The sequence below is a fragment of the Alexandromys fortis genome, unplaced genomic scaffold (assembly GCF_014885135.2).
Source record: "Alexandromys fortis isolate MF-2015 unplaced genomic scaffold, M_Fortis_MF-2015_v1.1 scaffold_138, whole genome shotgun sequence".
Lineage (NCBI taxonomy): Eukaryota > Metazoa > Chordata > Mammalia > Rodentia > Cricetidae > Alexandromys > Alexandromys fortis.
Genome location: NW_026068034.1, coordinates 1134205 through 1150885, shown reverse-complemented (window position 1 = coordinate 1150885; position 16681 = coordinate 1134205). Strand labels below are relative to the sequence as shown.

At 38.9% G+C, this 16681-nt stretch overlaps 1 protein-coding gene across 1 annotated transcript in view; it reads right to left on the bottom strand.

Annotated features, from left to right (window-relative positions):
• Alms1 (ALMS1 centrosome and basal body associated protein) overlaps positions 1-16681 on the bottom strand; it is a 117207-nt gene that overhangs the window by 82153 nt on the left and 18373 nt on the right. Inside the window, exons 4-7 of the mRNA XM_050164969.1 lie at positions 12415-12532; positions 7326-7465; positions 5561-5679; positions 1261-1420 (exon numbers count right to left, since the gene is read on the bottom strand). Coding sequence (XP_050020926.1) covers positions 1261-1420; positions 5561-5679; positions 7326-7465; positions 12415-12532 — 537 coding nt within the window. The remainder of the gene's footprint in view (positions 1-1260; positions 1421-5560; positions 5680-7325; positions 7466-12414; positions 12533-16681) is intronic.

The following is a 16681-nucleotide window of genomic DNA, read 5'->3' as shown; positions in this document are numbered from 1 at the left end:
TAACTGTAATTCTTGATTGATACCTGTTTTGCTATATTACAATATTAGAGTTAAAACCTTCCTTTTTAATTAGACAGAAAAGAGAAGATGCTATGGGATGTTCTTCTGTGCACTGTTTATATGTTGCTTTTATTGGTTGATGAATAAATATATTCTACGGCAGAATAGAATAGAGCTAGAAGGGAAAGCCAAACTGAATATAGGGAAAAAGAACACAGAGTAGAAAACTTAGAATTTTCCAGGTATGGTGGCATACACCTTTAATCCCAGAGCTTAAGGTAGAGGCAGGCAGACCTCTGTGAGTTCAAGGCCAGGCTGGTCACCACAGAAAGTTCCAGACAGGCAGAACTACATAGTGAGACCCAGTCTCAAAAAAAAAAAAAAAAAAAAAAAAAAAAAAGAGCAAAAAGAAAAGGGAATAGAATTTACACTGAAAGGAAAACTAGATGAAAATGACTAAATAAAAAAAAAAGATTGGAAGATAATTCTCAGAAGTAAATTGACATTGGAGACAATGATTCTATGATAATAGCCTAAGGAAGCTGATGGTTTTACTTATCCAATGCACAAAAGCCTCAAAGTCAATGATGCCAATAGTGTTACTCAGTCCAAGTGTAAGGGCTGAGAAACTGCCTAAAGGTAAATATCCTGGTTTTCTGATATCCAAGGCAGGAAAATGGTATCCCAGTGTGCCTTTTTGTTCAATCCAGGTCTCAACCAATTAGATGGGCTTACAATTTGGTCTACTTATTCAAATCTCTTCCTCATACTCTTACAGGTAATATATAAAAATACTGTTTACCAATTATCTAGTGTGTAGGTTAATTTTTTTTGCCAACTTATCCCAAGTTACAGTGATCTAAAAGGAGAAAAATCTCAACTGAGAAAATGCCTCCATAAGTTCTGCTTGTACGCCAACTGTGGGGCATTTTCTTGACTAATGACTGATGTGAGAAGGGAACGCCTAGCCCATTATGGATAATGCTAACCCTATGCAGGTGGTTCTGGATATGTAAGAAAACAAATGGAACAAGCCTGTAAGCAGCATTTCCTCTGTTGCTTCTGCTTCAGTTCCTGCCTTGAGTTCCTGCCCCGACTTCCCTTAGTTATGAAGTAGACCTGAGAGTTGTAAGATGACCAAGGTGCTATCACAGTAATACTGGGCATCGGCATCCCTTAATCCATCTAAACTGCTAGAAAGATAATATTCATAAACTAGATAAGGAGGACATGTAGTGTTGACAATTTCTAGATACATACCTGTTGACCGTGTAAGAGCTGTTGGTTGAGTGTCAAGAGATACCCTCAACATTCTGAGATTGGGAGAATGATATTTTGACTCACTGGTTGGTTCTTGAGGAACAAATGAAGATAATGGAGATAGAAAAGGCTGGCTAATGTCCAAATTAGAATGGTCTACCTATGAAATTAGAAAAGAAACGTTAAAAAACAAAACAAAACAAAAGATTCTATTAATTTGACACTTAACTTGGCTAAAAAACAAACTTCATTAAATGAACACTTAAGAGGTTCAATAACTTTATTTTAATCTTTTTAACTTTAATTTCATTTTACATATTTGAGTGTTTATCCTGCACATATATGTGTGCCTCTCATACAGAGTTCAAAGGAAGTTATTGGATCCCCTGGAACTAGAGTTACAGTTATGAGTCACCATGTGGAAACTGGAAATAGAACTCGGGTCTTCTTCAAGTACAAGCTGAGCTGGAGAGATGTTGCAGCAGTTAAGAGCACTGGCTGCTCTTTCAGAGGATCTGAGTTCAAGTCCTAGCATCCATGACATCTCACAACTGTCTGACTCCAGTCTCTAAGGATGCAATACCCTCTTCTGGTTTCCAAGGGCACTATATACATGTGAAGGGAAAACATCCATACACAAAATAAAGTACATCTTTAATAGAACAAGTACTCTATAACCTATCTCCCCAAACCAACACACTGGGGAGTTTTACCAATAACTTACGATCATATTCTTTCCAGGTGAGGTGGCATAGGCCTGAAATCTCAGAAGGAAGACTGGGGCAAAAGGATCACAAGTTTGATGCCAGCGGAAGCTAACAGTGAGATCTGGGCCAGTCTAGTAACAAGGTGACACTCATATTCTCAAGTCATTTGAATTCATATACATATCACATTTTGTTTGAAGACACCACTGATGGTTTTATGGTTTAGAATGCTGCCATACAGTATATCACATATCACTAACTGGTGGCATTAAAGCATAAACATGTGCCTGGCGGTGGTGGTGCACAACTTTAATCCCAGCACTCAGGGAGGCAGAGGCAGGAGGATCTCTGTGAGTTCAAGGCCAGCCTGGTCTACAAAGCAAGTTCCAGGACAGTCAGAAATAAAGAAACAAATAAACAAAACACACACACACACACACACACACAAAGGCATAAACATGCATAATTTCCATGGAATTCATAGGATACTTAGGTAAAAATATACAGCACTATTTGGTTTATAAAAGATTAGTCTAGTCATGCCATCTCAGAACAGAATACAAAAATAAACAAGCATTTCATTTATTATCTATTTATTTACTTATTTGGAAATGGGATCTATCTGTCCGTCCGTCCATCCATCCATCCATCCATCCATCCATCCATCCATCCATCCATCCATCCAGGGCAAGAGCTCATGTAGTTTGACCTCAAACGCTTCCCTACATAGCTGAGGCTGGCTTTTAACTTCTGATCCTCCTGTCTCCACCTGTCATGTGCAGGAATTACTGCATACATTAATTATCATGTTTTTGTTTGTTGGGTTTTCAGTTCTCAGGCAGCCACTTGGATTCATGATGAAATGAACATATATACATAAACAAACAAAGATAAATAAAAAAAATGATAATTAAGGGGTCGAAGACCTTCCTTAGTGAAAGAACACTTTTCTAGCATGCCCAAGGCCCTGAGTTCACTACCCAACAGCACACATGCAGATTTTAAAAATGGGAAATAAATCTTAACATTTTTGCTTTGATTCCGCTCATTTTCATACAATTCCTCGGGTCTCTGGGTCTATTAAATATTTCTCATTGTTTTCATTCTACATTATTTTCTCTTCACATGGCTATAGCCAACAGGCTACAAAGTTATATGTATTTTCTTTGGTATTACCTGCTCTAATAGCTCTTTATGTTTGAAGATGTGATAATAGTACTTTTTTATTAAAGTTAAGGCTATATAATAATTTTTCTCCCTTTATTAAATCTCTTGTATTCACCTGTCTCTTTCCCGACTTCTTACTCTGCGTTTTTCCCACAAGCTATACTAAAATCAATCTTTATGAGCAGGATTCTTTACTTAAAATTTTTGAGCTTTTCAGAACTTATATTTTGGGCTATGTATTATTTAGTTGACCTAGGCAGCCACTCTGTATTTCAGTCTGTTTTCTGGCATCTCTAGCAGCTCCCTATCCTACTCCTGTTCTCATTAGTTATGACTGAAATATGTTTCCTGACACTGTTGTATTTCTCTTTGTAAGGTACAGGACTTTCCCAAAAGAGAGCTACTAGGCTCAGAAAGGTGTTTAGGGAAATAGAGGGAGAGTGCTGGTATTAAAGATGTTCACTGTGACCACTGCTAGCTAGAAAACTAGACCTCTTGAGAAGAGAGGGTAACAGATCAAAGGCTGTTCATCATAAAGTAGTTACTTCCCTACTGATATCCTTGTACATTGAGTCACAATCCTAGAAGTATTCATTGTAAAGTGTGGGTGAAAATAATCCACACTAACCCAGTCTGAGGACAGACTAAGTGGACTACTATGTACCTGTGATGCTCTTGGCACTGCACCTGAGAAGAGTGTCAGCCATTATATCCCCACTCTCATCATAAATGCCTACTTTAAAATACTAAAGAAAACAAAATCGACCCCACGAAACTCTCTTACATAGTCAACAACCTATACATAAAAGCAAAACTCTTCATGCTATCTTTGCTCACTCATGTTCTCAAACCAACTTCTACACCTGAATGAGATACAAGGACACATCACAAGTGAGACCCAGATTGGCCTAACAGCATCACACAAACAAGGGTGGGACTCAAGGAATATTAAAGACAAGAAGGTCCAAAGATCCAAACAAATGAAGTCTTATAAAGCATTTTAGAAAGTCCCTAAGTCACCATTTTTCAGTACAGGTACCATAACAGGGGCATAAACAGATGTGGGGAAGATGTGTACAAGTTTATGCAGTTCATAGAAGGAGGCAGAGTTAGAGCCCTTCAGAAAGCCAGGCGGTGGTGGCGCACGCCTTTAATCCCAGCACTCGGGAGGCAGAGGCAGGCAGATCTCTGTGAATTCGAGGCCAGCCTGGTCTACAGAGCAAGTTCCAGGACAGGAACCAAAAGCTATGGAGAAACCCTGTCACGAAAAAAATAAAAAAATAAAATAAAAATAAAAAGATGGAATCCTTCAATTTGGCTCCCTGGAACTCAGAAAGACAGACTAATTTGGATTCTAAGCACTGCAGTATTCTTCCCAGGGAAACAATGATGCTTGAGATTTTCTTAAATGCCTGAAGTCAAAATTTTCAAGAACTTCTAAAAAGAAATACTTGAGTATCTCAAGCTAGCACATTAAAGACCAGAGGGACAGCACAATTGAATGTCCTCATGAATGTGTTCAGTTTTCACATGTTCCAAAGATTCTTGTTGACCCAATACAAAAAAGATACTTCAAGACAGAAAGCCTGGAGGACCAAGTATGGTGGTAGACGCCTTCAATCCTAGCACTTAGGAGCAGAGAAAGGAGCTCTCCTGAGATCAAGGCTAGCCTGATCTACACAACACACTCCAGGGCAGCAGGACTACATATAGATACCTTGTCTCAAAATTTAAAAAAAAATAAAAATTAAAAAGCCTAGAATTCCAAAAGATGTCCTTTTCTAAGATACCACAGAATTCATGAAATAAAGTCAGGTAGTGGTGGCACACACCTTTAATTCCAGCACTTGAGAGGCAGAGGCAGACAGATCTCTGTGAGTCCAAGGCCAGACCGGTCTACAGAGTAGTACCAGGAGGAAAGCCAAGGCTATACAAAGATATCCTGTCTGCAAAAACCAAAAAACAAACAAACCAAAAAAAAAAAAAACAAACTTGTTTAGTGTCATGGTCTATGAAACAAACATTTTGTCAACATTTAGATCATATTCCTGGGTATGAAATGAAGACCACATTGTGAGTCAGAACTGCTATCAAAAGATAAATGAGCCTTTTTACTTTCATTATCATTTTCTTTTCAACTAAAATATTCCTTTACCTATCCATAAAAATAGGTCAAGTAGAATAACTTACAGACTTGTCAAAATGGCTCTCCTCAGATGATAGTTGTGAAGTAGGTAGCCAAAACAAGGAGCTGTCGCAAAGATCATCAAGCATTTTCTCTAAATCTGCGAGCTCCAAGTACTCACCAGTTAAGCCTTGTAGGTCCCATGTCTGGGAAATTGTAAAAAGTAAAAAACAAACACCATTTCCTGAATCAGTACTGAAAAAGGCCACATTTCTACAACTATCACTTCATTGTATCTTACCTCTCTTTGCAGTTCAGAAACTCTTTCACTGTGTACATCAGTAGTTTTATATAGGCTGGAGTACTCAGCATCACCATGCAGAGTAACAATGCCAGACTCAGCCTTCTCCTGTAGGCCATCTATTTAAAAAAAAAAAAAAATTCATGTTGCACAAACGTATATACAATGAAACTGAACTCAGCTCCCCAGGCCAAGGAATTTCACCTTAGCCTTCTTCAGTTTCCTTAGCTCACTAGAATCAGTGATGCATCACCAGTCAAAGTTAAAGCAAAGGGACTTGCATCTCATGCTGTCAAATTTACTAAAAAGCTGCTCCATACAGCAGCAGATACAGCCTTACCCAAATTATAATCTGAGGAATCTGCAACTTCTTCAAAGGTCTGCTGCTTTAAATCTTGTAAAACCCAAGATTCATAAGTTGATACTTTCACTGCAAAAATGTTTGAAGATCCTACCTTCTCTGTAAGGTCAAGATTGTTTATATCATACTGAAATGAAGGTGACTGTGTTTCCCCAAGACCAACAACCCAGTTGTAAGCTTTTTCTCTTAAAGAAAATGACTTAAGCTCTGGAATGACAGAAAGAGGCTTACTGAGCATGTTCTGAGGAGCATTAGGGGGTGACTTTAAATCTGGATCCCGAGATAGGGAGCTACCACCATCATCTTCTTTATGCAACAATGGTTTTGAAGCTGCTGGTTCCAACACCCCAGGAGTAGACTGGTATTTTGGATCCTTAAGCTTATCCATGAAAGAGTTTTCATCACTATAATTTAATGGGGAAAGATCTGGTTTGGGGGGTTCTCTCTCACGGCTGTCATCTGCTAATGGCTTACTGATGTTGGTTTGGATTTCACTTATAGGACTCTCTTGCTTGGAAGGCTCAATTGAGGCAATAACTGCCTCAAAAGCTACATTTTCAGTAGCATCAACATTTTTCTCACCAAAAGTAGAAGCTGCCTTTTGGTTTCTTTCCTCTTGAAAATACGGTTGTTCTGATGTCTCATCCAAGTTGGCTTTAACTGTTCCAAGGGGGCCACCAGAAGCCTCTAGTTTGGAGATTTCAAGTCCTCTAGAGAGTATATGTGCTTCTGAAACTTGTTCATGACTATCAAGGACGGCAGCCAATCCAATATACTTTACCTCTGGAGATTTGGCATGCACCTGAGGTGACGGCAAAATATTTCTAATCTCCTTTTGCTTAAAAAATGGAGGTAATTTTTTCTTCTTATCTTCATTTCCTTCAAAGCCCCCCAAAGAATCCATCTTTGGACTCATTTTATCCTCAGACGGAGACCTTAAACAAACATTCTCAAGTTGGTTAACAGAGGTCAAGGGAGCCCCTTTAGCTCCTTCCAACATACATCGCAGGAAAGAATATGACATTTTATTAGGAGGAGTAATTTTGCATGGGAAGGAAGCCTGGTCCGTACGGGGTAGACATGCTTCTGACTGCTGCAAGGTTTCCTGTTTCCAATACTGAGCATGTGAACAAGCCGAATCAAAGTCATTGATTCTTCTAGCAATTATGCTTTCATCACTAACATCAGATAAAGTTGAAGAGGAAACCTGGTCTTTATCAGCCAATTTGCCTTCTGGTTGCTGAGTATCCTTTTCTGTCTGCCATGACATATATGAAAGCAGGGCATCATAGTGATCAGAACTGGGGCCTTTCAGTTCATCAGGAGCATTAGGTGGTGCATTCTCTCCATTATTCTCTTGTTCAGACGGGAAAAGAGAGCGCTGAGACCCAAAAGTTGTGCTACCTGTAAGTGGATGTTGAGATATACTAAGGCAACTGTTAACCAAGTCTGAAGATGTTTCTGAGGTGGCCTGGAATAAAGCTTCTCTAACTTCTGACGGCCGAGAAAGCCATTCAGTATCTTCCAACTTATCAGGAATCTCTCTGAAAATACAAAGTTATAAAGAAATAATTAGCTCCTTAATACTTTAATTTTCAAATACAAACAAAAAACATAAACCTGGTGTCACTAAAATTAGGTTTACTTGAAAATGCATTTTTGCTATGTTGGGGGTTAATGCTCTTATACACTGTAAAGATTTGTCATTTGTATTGGTTTCAGGAAGTATACGTGGGGTGACCAGACTAAGAAAATTCTGGGAAGAGAAGGGTACAGTCAGTTACCAGCCAGATGTAAAGAAAACAAGATGAGAATGTGGCTGCCCAACGTGGATAACTGAATCCACTGAAAGCCTGAGAAAGCTTGGGAAAGAATAAAGCATGTTTTCTTGGTAGCAACAATTTCTCGGGTCTGCTCTGCTTGCTATAGGCAAGCAAGCGCTCTCATCTAAGAGAGGCTTCCTGACTCAGCTTCAGCTGCAAAACCCTGCAGCTCTTAAGAGGTCCTGCCACAAAACACTTAAATGGTGTTGATAAAAGCTGACTGCATGCTTGTTTGTTTTCAGCCATAGCAAGAAAAAGTTGTGCTGTTTTAAAATGCTGGTGTTCTGGTCCATCCTGCCAGGGCAAATTCTGACTCTTTCAGGCAGGCAGTCCAACTGAGTGTGGTCTGTGAGCAGAATGCTGCAGCTTGTTTGCCGGCAGGGACCTTGAAACGCCAGAGTTGTGGCAATAAAAATGGCTACAGCCTGTATCTCCACCATGAGGCTGGAAAGCTAAGGAATGGGCTGGATCCAGCCGCCAAAGCCATGGCTTTAGTCCTACTGATATTGCTTGGTAAATTAAAGACTCATGTGGTCAAAAAAGAGACATATACAGTAAAAGAAAAATTCAAAGTTGAAGAAAACGTCTAAATGATTTACAGTGTGTTAAAAATATATGCAGGCTAAAAAAGTTCTTAAAGAAAAAAAGAAAGAAAGAAAGAAAGAAAGAAAGAAAGAAAGAAAGAAAGAGAGAGTGAGTAGTTGGGTGTGGTAGTACACACCTTTAATCCCAACACTTGGGAGGCAGAGGGAGATTGACCTCTGTGACTTCTAGGTGTGGTAGCACACATCTTTAATCCCAGCACTGAAGAGGCAGAGTTGGAAGTACCTCTGTGAGTTCAAGGACAGCCTGGTCTACAGAGTTATTCCAGGACAAAGATATATAGAAAACTTGTCTCAAAAAGTAAAAGTTAAAAAAAAAGTAAAAGTAAAAATAAAAGAAACAGAGGTTAAAATAAAGCCACACAAAGATGGAAAATACAGAGAATCTTGATACTGTACACTATTATGCTCTCTTTGAATTGTTTGAATGTTGAGGAAGGAGCAACAGCTGCTAAAAGATATTTGTTTATAAATGCTGCTGAACTAATCCAAGATAGATATTTTGAAAATATCTTGACTTCAAAATTTGGATCTAAGGTTATGATGCTTTGGAAAAGTCCTTCTTTTGTTTTCACAGACGATGAGACCCTGTGGATTGCTTCTATCCCAATATGGTATGACAGACCACGCCCTCCTGAAAGGTTGCTGTGAACACCCTCAAAAAATTACTTTGCTCAACTGCCAACTGAGATGAACCTAGCAAACAGGTTATACCATGAAAGACCTGAATAGCAGCACCCCCATTAGGCACGAAGCAGTTTGGAAAGAGAAAACTGTGCCCATATTCCCAAATATTGTTTATAAATGTTTTTTTACATTTAAAGGGGGATATGATATAGATATGAATAATTTGCATTGGTATAAATCTTGGTTTATTGATATAAATTTAAGGTCAATTTTGTTATATATGTATTTCTGACCTTGACTAAGGTATTGTAATTGTGTAATTCATGTAAAAATGTAACGTATATAGGTTGTTAATGGATAATCATCAGTAATAGTCAAGCTTGTAGTCATGTTAGTTAGATTTTCTAGATGTGCATAGATATATTTCAGATAGGCATTCTTCATATCTTTCAAAGACTACAGAATTTGGCATTTAATGTCTTAATAACTTAGGGATTTTCAGGACAACGAGACACGTCTGCTCCTGACAGCACCAATCTACTTCAAGAGAAAGATGGGCATCGAAGAGGCTCTTTATGGAGTTTGAAAGTCATTTGGGGAAGAAACTACTCTTGCCTGGACTGTTGCATAAACACAAAGAACCCACAGAGAGAGGACTGCTGAACTTTCCTAAAGGTGAGATGGTCTTTCGGGGTTCCTGATTCAAGAAAGAGCCTGCGAGACATTCTGCAGGGCACAGCAGAAAGTTACTGAACTATCTTTGAATTTCCTGCTTCTTGGAAATGTCTGCTGGATACTATGGGCCCGAAGGCCGAAGATGGATGCCTCAATGGTACAGAGGAACTTTGGGTGACTGTCCAGGCAGCGAGATGTCTGTCATTTCTAGAGCTTTGAAAGTTGCTTATTTTTTGTTTCCTTAGGTAATAGTATTTCCTTCTGGAGTCTTTGATAGAGTTGAAGAATGGATAGTTATAGTTGTTGTTTTCCTTTGTTATGATAAAAGATAAAATAGATATAAATATTGTAACTGTAATTCTTACTTGATAACTGTTTTGTTATATGTAATTTTGCTTTGTTAAAGTTAAAAAGCCTCCTTTTTTATGTTTAAACAGAAAAAGGGGAAATGATGTGGGAGGGTCTTCTGTTTTGTGTTGATTTCATTGGTTAATAAAGAAACTGCCTTGGCCATTTGATAGGCCAGCTCTTAGGTGGGTGGAGTAGACAGAACAGAATGCTGGGAGGAAGAGGGAAGTGAGGCAATCGCCATGCCTCTCCTCTCTGAGGCAGATGCCATGGAGCCAGCCCCCAGGTCAGACATGCTGAATCTTTCCCGGTAAGCCACCACCTTGTTGTGCTCACAGATTATTAGAAATGGGTTAGTCAAGATGTGAGAGCCAAGAAGAGGCTGGCACTAATGGGCCAGGCAGTGTTTAAATGAATACAATTTGTGTGTTGTTATTTCCGGGGCAAAGCTAACCCTGCAGGAGCCATGCGGGACGAAAAGCAGGCCTGCCCGCAGCTCCTTCTACAAGAATGCCTCACTGAGAAAAGATACCAAGCCATGTGGCTAAACATAGACAAAAACATATGGGTTAATTTAAGTTATAAGAGCTAGTTAATAATAAACCTGACTCAGAGGTTAAGAGAACTGGCTGCTCTTCCAGAGATCTTGAGTTCGATTCCCAGCAACATGGTGGCTCACCAACCATCTGTAATGAGGTCTGGCGCCTTCTTCTGACATGGCAGAACATTGTATGCATAGTAACTTTTTTTTAAAAAAATAATAAGCTTGAGCTAATAGGCCAAGCAGCTTATAATTAATATAGTTTGTGTGATTATTTGGACCTGGGTGCCCAGGAAATAAAAGTGCAGTCTCTATTGACATTCTGGGCGGTGGTGATGCATGTCTTTAATCCTAGCACTTGGGAGGCAGAATTTGAGGGCAGCCTGGTCAGTTTCAGGACACCCAAAGCTACACACAGGAACCCTGTCTCAAAAAAACAAAAAGAAAAGAAAAGAAAAAAGTTCTAATCTTCAATTCCTACAAGGCAGTTAAAGATGAAACAAAGAAAAGTTTGCAATTAATGAGTGAACCCAATATTGCCTTGACATTCTCCTAAAATCATCAATTTCAACACACAAAAAAAGTTTAAAATAGCATTTTAAAAAGTTTATGGTTTTAAATACATGTTATCTATTATGAATTAATATTCATCTAACTTGTATTCCTCTGCTTACTGGTCAGGTATTGTGCTTATGGTCTACTCCCAAAATACAACAAAGCTTCATCACTTTGATAATCTAACGTGAAGAGAGAACTATGCAACTATGATTCTAAAATAATATACAGTATAATGACAGGGTTTAATAAACATCTAATGTTTTGAGTTTAAGGTAGAATTTTCTTTCATTCTAACAGAAAACAAAGCCTTGGACAATTCCAAGCATATTTTGAAGAATTATAGAATGTCCTCCCATTTTAAATGTTCTAAAAGATATCAATTTGAAATGTTATTGTAAAAATCTTACTTGAAAAGGAGACAGAGACTCACATTGGAGCACCGGACTGAAATCTCAAGGTCCAAATCAGGAGCAGAAGGAGAGAGAGCACGAGCAAGGAACTCAGGACCGCGAGAGGTGCACCCACACACTGAGACAATGGGGATGTTCTATCGGGAACTCACCAAGGCCAGCTGGCCAGGGTCTGAAAAAGCCTGGGTTAAAACCGGTCTCGCTGAACATAGCGGACAATGAGGACTACTGAGACCTCAAGAACAATGGCAATGGGTTTTTAATCCTACTACACCTATTGGTTTTGTGGGAGCCTAGGCAGTTTGAATGCTCACTTTACTAGACCTGGATGGAGGTGGGTGGTCCTTTGACTTCCCACAGGGCAGGGAACCCTGATTGCTCTTTGGGCTGATGAGGGAGGGGGACTTGGTTGGGGGAGGGGGAGGGAAAGGGGAGGCAGCGGTGGGGAAGAGACAGAAATCTTTAATAAATAAATAAATAAAAATCTTACTTGATATTTGTACATAGTATAAAGAAAGCTAACAAGACTAATTCAATAACAGCTGAGCAAAATGAAAGTGCAGAGAAATTAGTATCCTAGAAATGGCTGCTTTCTTTGCATAATTAAGGTAGGATGGAGAGGAAGGACAGTGGCAGCATACAGAGAGATTTAGAATAAGGAAACACGGGGTACTGAGTATGTCTAAAGTATGCCTAAAGGGACATACAAAACCATACGTTATCTCTAAATGAACTATAGTCACCTAGTATATCTCTGCATGCAAAACACTGCACCAATTTAATACCAAGAAGGTGATAAGAATGTCTAGCCCCTACTCCGAATCCCACTTTAGCCTGAAACCATTAATACTAATAACAACTTACAGTATGAGTAGAAAGTTTAGAAGGCAAAAAAATGAATCACCCTACCTCAAAGGTGCAAATTCTAGTTCACTTTGTTGGAGCAAAGAATCAGGCTCAAATTCCTGGTCTTGTGTCAAACATGTCAGCAAAGGCAAATCAGGAGTAGCAAAATTATCCTGGATGACTGCAAAGTTTCAAACGTAAAAAAGCTGAGCAATCAAGAAGTGCAGTGTTTGGTGTATTCATTCAATACTTAAGCATCTAACCATACTACCACCTGGAAGATGCTACAAACATTACAATAATATAACAACAGCAGCAACCATCTACAGAACCTGTAAAAGCCCAATCATTTAGCACACAGTATTTCATTTTATCCAAGACAACTTTGAAGATTGAGTACCATTTACTATACATACAGGTAAGGAAATATGATTACAAAACTTAGTATTATTAAATAATCTCTTCATATGTAAGGTTAAATGCCTGCATTCCAACTTCTCTGCAAATCACTATACTATATATATTATAGTGTTTGTGAACAATTAAAGAGTGTCTTATATTGCATTTCTACTCTGTGTGAGTAGTCAGGTGGGTGGGTAGATGTAAGCATGCAATGGTGCTCAAGTGGCGATCAGGAGACAACTACAGTAACCATTTCCCTCCTTCCATTATGTGGGTCCCAGGTCTAACTCAGATCATCCGGTTAGGCAGCAGACACCTCTGCCTACTTAGTCATCTTACTGGCCCCTCAATCTTAAGTAACATAAAAACTTATACCATCATATCAAACTGTAATCTAAGGCTCTCGGTGATGAGGATCAAAATTATATTCAATATTGAAACAAGGCCCCCCTTTTAAAAAAACATTTATAGTTTTCTATAAAACTATGTATGATGTTAATATGTAAGTAACAGTGTGGCCAGTTTTAAATAAACATTTCTTAAATTTTCTGCTTAAGCTCTACTATGAGAAGATATCACAAACACAAATGTTCTTTGGAGCCCTAGTTCTGAAATATATAAAATAGGTATTACCTCAAGAGTTTGAGAACTTGCTTTAAAGAAAAAGCACCACGGTTTCCTTCCATCTTAACTAATTAAGTAGTAGTTGTTGGTTCAGGGAATAGTATTTCTGGTTTTTTGAGACAGGTCTCTCTATATAAGTACTTGGCTATCTTGGAATTCTCCATATAGATTAGGATGGCCTCAAACTCAGAGATCCTCCTGCCTCTGCCTTTCCCTCCCAAGTGCTTAAGTAATTCTTATGTCACTAAATACATAAACTAGTATAAAATCCTTATTTCTTATATCACTTATACAATTATAAAACAAAAATTAAATATTCATACAAAATTCATTAGAAATAAACAGAAATACTGTTTATTTCTAAAACAGCAGTTTACTAAAATTGGCTTTAGTGATGTGTTGCTAAAACTATACCTCTTTTTCAACATGAATTTAATTACTACTACAGCACACTTTCTTGATTTCAACTATGGTTTGTTTTTTTTTTACTATTTATTTATTATGTATACAATATTCTGTCTGTGTGTATGCCTGCAGGCCAGAAGAGGGCACCAGACCTCATTACAGATGGTTGTGAGCCACCATATAGTTGCCGGAAATTGAACTCAGGACCTTTGGAAGAGCAGGCAATGCTCTTAACCGCTGAGCCATCTCTCCAGCCCTATTTTTTGTTTTTTTGAGACAGGGTTTCTCTGTAGCTTTGGAGCCTGTCCTGGAACTAGCTCTTGTAGACTGGCCTCAAACTCATAGAGATCCACCTGCCTCTGCCTCCCGAGTGCTGGGATTAAAGGCTGATTTCAACTATGGACACAGTGAGGACTCCACCCCGGAACTCCCACAAAGGGTTTTTGTTCACAGTGGTGTTATAGTCCTGACTTGGGGCTCTGGATTCTGCACACTGGCTTGGTTCCTCTCAAACTCCACAAAGCTGCTTTATCACAGATTGATCCTCAGTGACAAGTGAAGCATCAGCTGCTCTTAGTAGGGTTCCAATTAAAACTATTTAGTGAATTGGTTAAAAATATGAAATGGGTAATAACTGTCAAAATAAAATTTTAGTCAGTAAAGTGCTTTCTGTTCAAGCATGAAAACCTGGGGTCAACTCCATGAAGCTATATAAAAAAGTTAAGCATGGTGTTGCACACTACCAGTTCCAGGACTGGAGAGGTAAAAATCACAGGGCAGCCAGTGAGTGACCCTGTCTCGAAAGAGAAAATGACTAGTTCCTAAGGAACAATACCCGGAGCTGTCCTCTGGCATGCACATACACAGCATACATTGGAAACACAAACACATGAAAAACTTTTTAACATCAGAGAAAATTTAATATGGTTCATCTTTGGCCCTGAGTTAGAAAATCATTTTGAAACCTTCAAAGCAGATGATTTTCATCCCTGAAAGAATCAACCAAGTTTTTAAAAAGAATCTGAGGCTAACAAAGAACTTTAGTGGGTACAAGAAATTATTTTCAATTAACTAGGTACAATGAGCATTTAAAGGATCTGGTAATCTTTTTAAAAATTAATTATCTGGGGCTGGAGAGATGGCTTAGTAGTTAAGAGCACTGGCTGCTGTTATCCAGAGGACCTAAATTTGATTCCCAGCACCCACATGGTGACTTACAATCATCTGTAAATCCAGTCCCAGGGAATCTGACACTCTCTGTCACTAGGGTGGTACACAAACATGCATGCAAGCAAAACACCCTACACATAAAATAGTATGAAAAATAAATAGTAAAATTAAAAATCAGTTATTCCTAACCAAGTTCCAGAACTTACAGAAATCATTATTATCATAAATATTGACATATAGCCAAGATATCAGTAATAAGTTATAAGCACCATGTGAACAACTCCACAAATATTTAAAAACACATGAGTGGAGTTTGAGAGCTAAGTCAGGTAAGTAGGAAACTGCATTTCCTAAGGGAGCAGACAAAAATTAAACAATCAATTTTCAAGCATGCCATGTATATGTGTATTAGAGACAGGAAGACTATACAGCAAACTGGCAATGCCTTCTTCATACTGCTCTCAACTGTTCCCTTACCTGTGGACAGACTGTTATTAGATGAAAGCCTAATACCATGACGACAGCATCCATGAAGGACAGACTAGCAGGAATGGCATGTCCTACTGTTGTAGAAAGTTAAGGCCTACCAGGTCAAAAGGAACCAGCACGGGGTAGGGGAATCCTGCCTGGAACTGTCAGAGGTCCTGATCGTGCCTAGCCAACGAGAGACGAGCATGAGATGTCAACTGAATCAGAACACCTGGCTGCTGGGAAGGTTAGAAGTTTTTCCCCATTGTTAAATAAATGAGTATGTTCTAAGTCTTCCACCTGACTCCCGGAGTCTGTGTTCCATGTTGGGCCTTTTCACCCCCTCCCCCTAGGAAGACATTAGGGCCCAACAACATACTGTAAAGGTAAAACGGCAGCTACATACCCAACACATTAGGACACAAAAAATTGCATTGTAAAGTCTCTCATTCAATGCTGAAATCTTTCTATTATAGAATTTTCCGTGCCATCTTGCCATAACAGAACTTACTATTTTTTTAAACATTACACTACAGATTTATTATGTATATGGTGTGGCTTGACTTATGTGAAACCTCAAAACCCACCTTCACAGAGACACACTTCCTCCAACAAGGCCATCCTACTCCAACAAAGCCACACCTCCCAATAGTACCATTTCCTTTGGGAGACATTTTCTTTCAAACCACCACATTCCACCTTCCTGGTTCCCAAAGGCTTGTAGCTATACCTAATGCAAAAATGCATTCAGTCTAATTTCAAAAATCTCCATCGTCTGCAACAGTCTCAAACTTATTTAAAAGTCTAAAGTTCAAAGTCTCTTCTGAGATTCATACAATCAATCTCTTAACTGTAATCCCTTGCAAAATCAAAACCAAAAAGCAGATCACATACTTCCAACACATAATGGCACATGATATACATCACTATTCTAAAACATAGGGAAGAGAGCATGAGAAAATACTGAACCAAAAACCAACTTAGCAAACTTCAAACTCTGCATTCTCCACATCCAATGTCAAAAGCACTCTTCAGCTCTCCAATTCCTTTCAACTTTGTTGACTGTAACACATTTCTTTCTCTTGGGGTGGTTCCACTCCCTGTTAGCAGCTTTCCTCAGCAGGTATCCCATGACTCTGGCATCTCTAACATCTTGGGGTCTCCAAGGCAATCCAGGCTTTAACTACACAGCTTCACACGATGGCCTTTCTGGGTCTCTATTCAGCGACACCCCTAACATATACCTGGCCTCAGCAGCTTT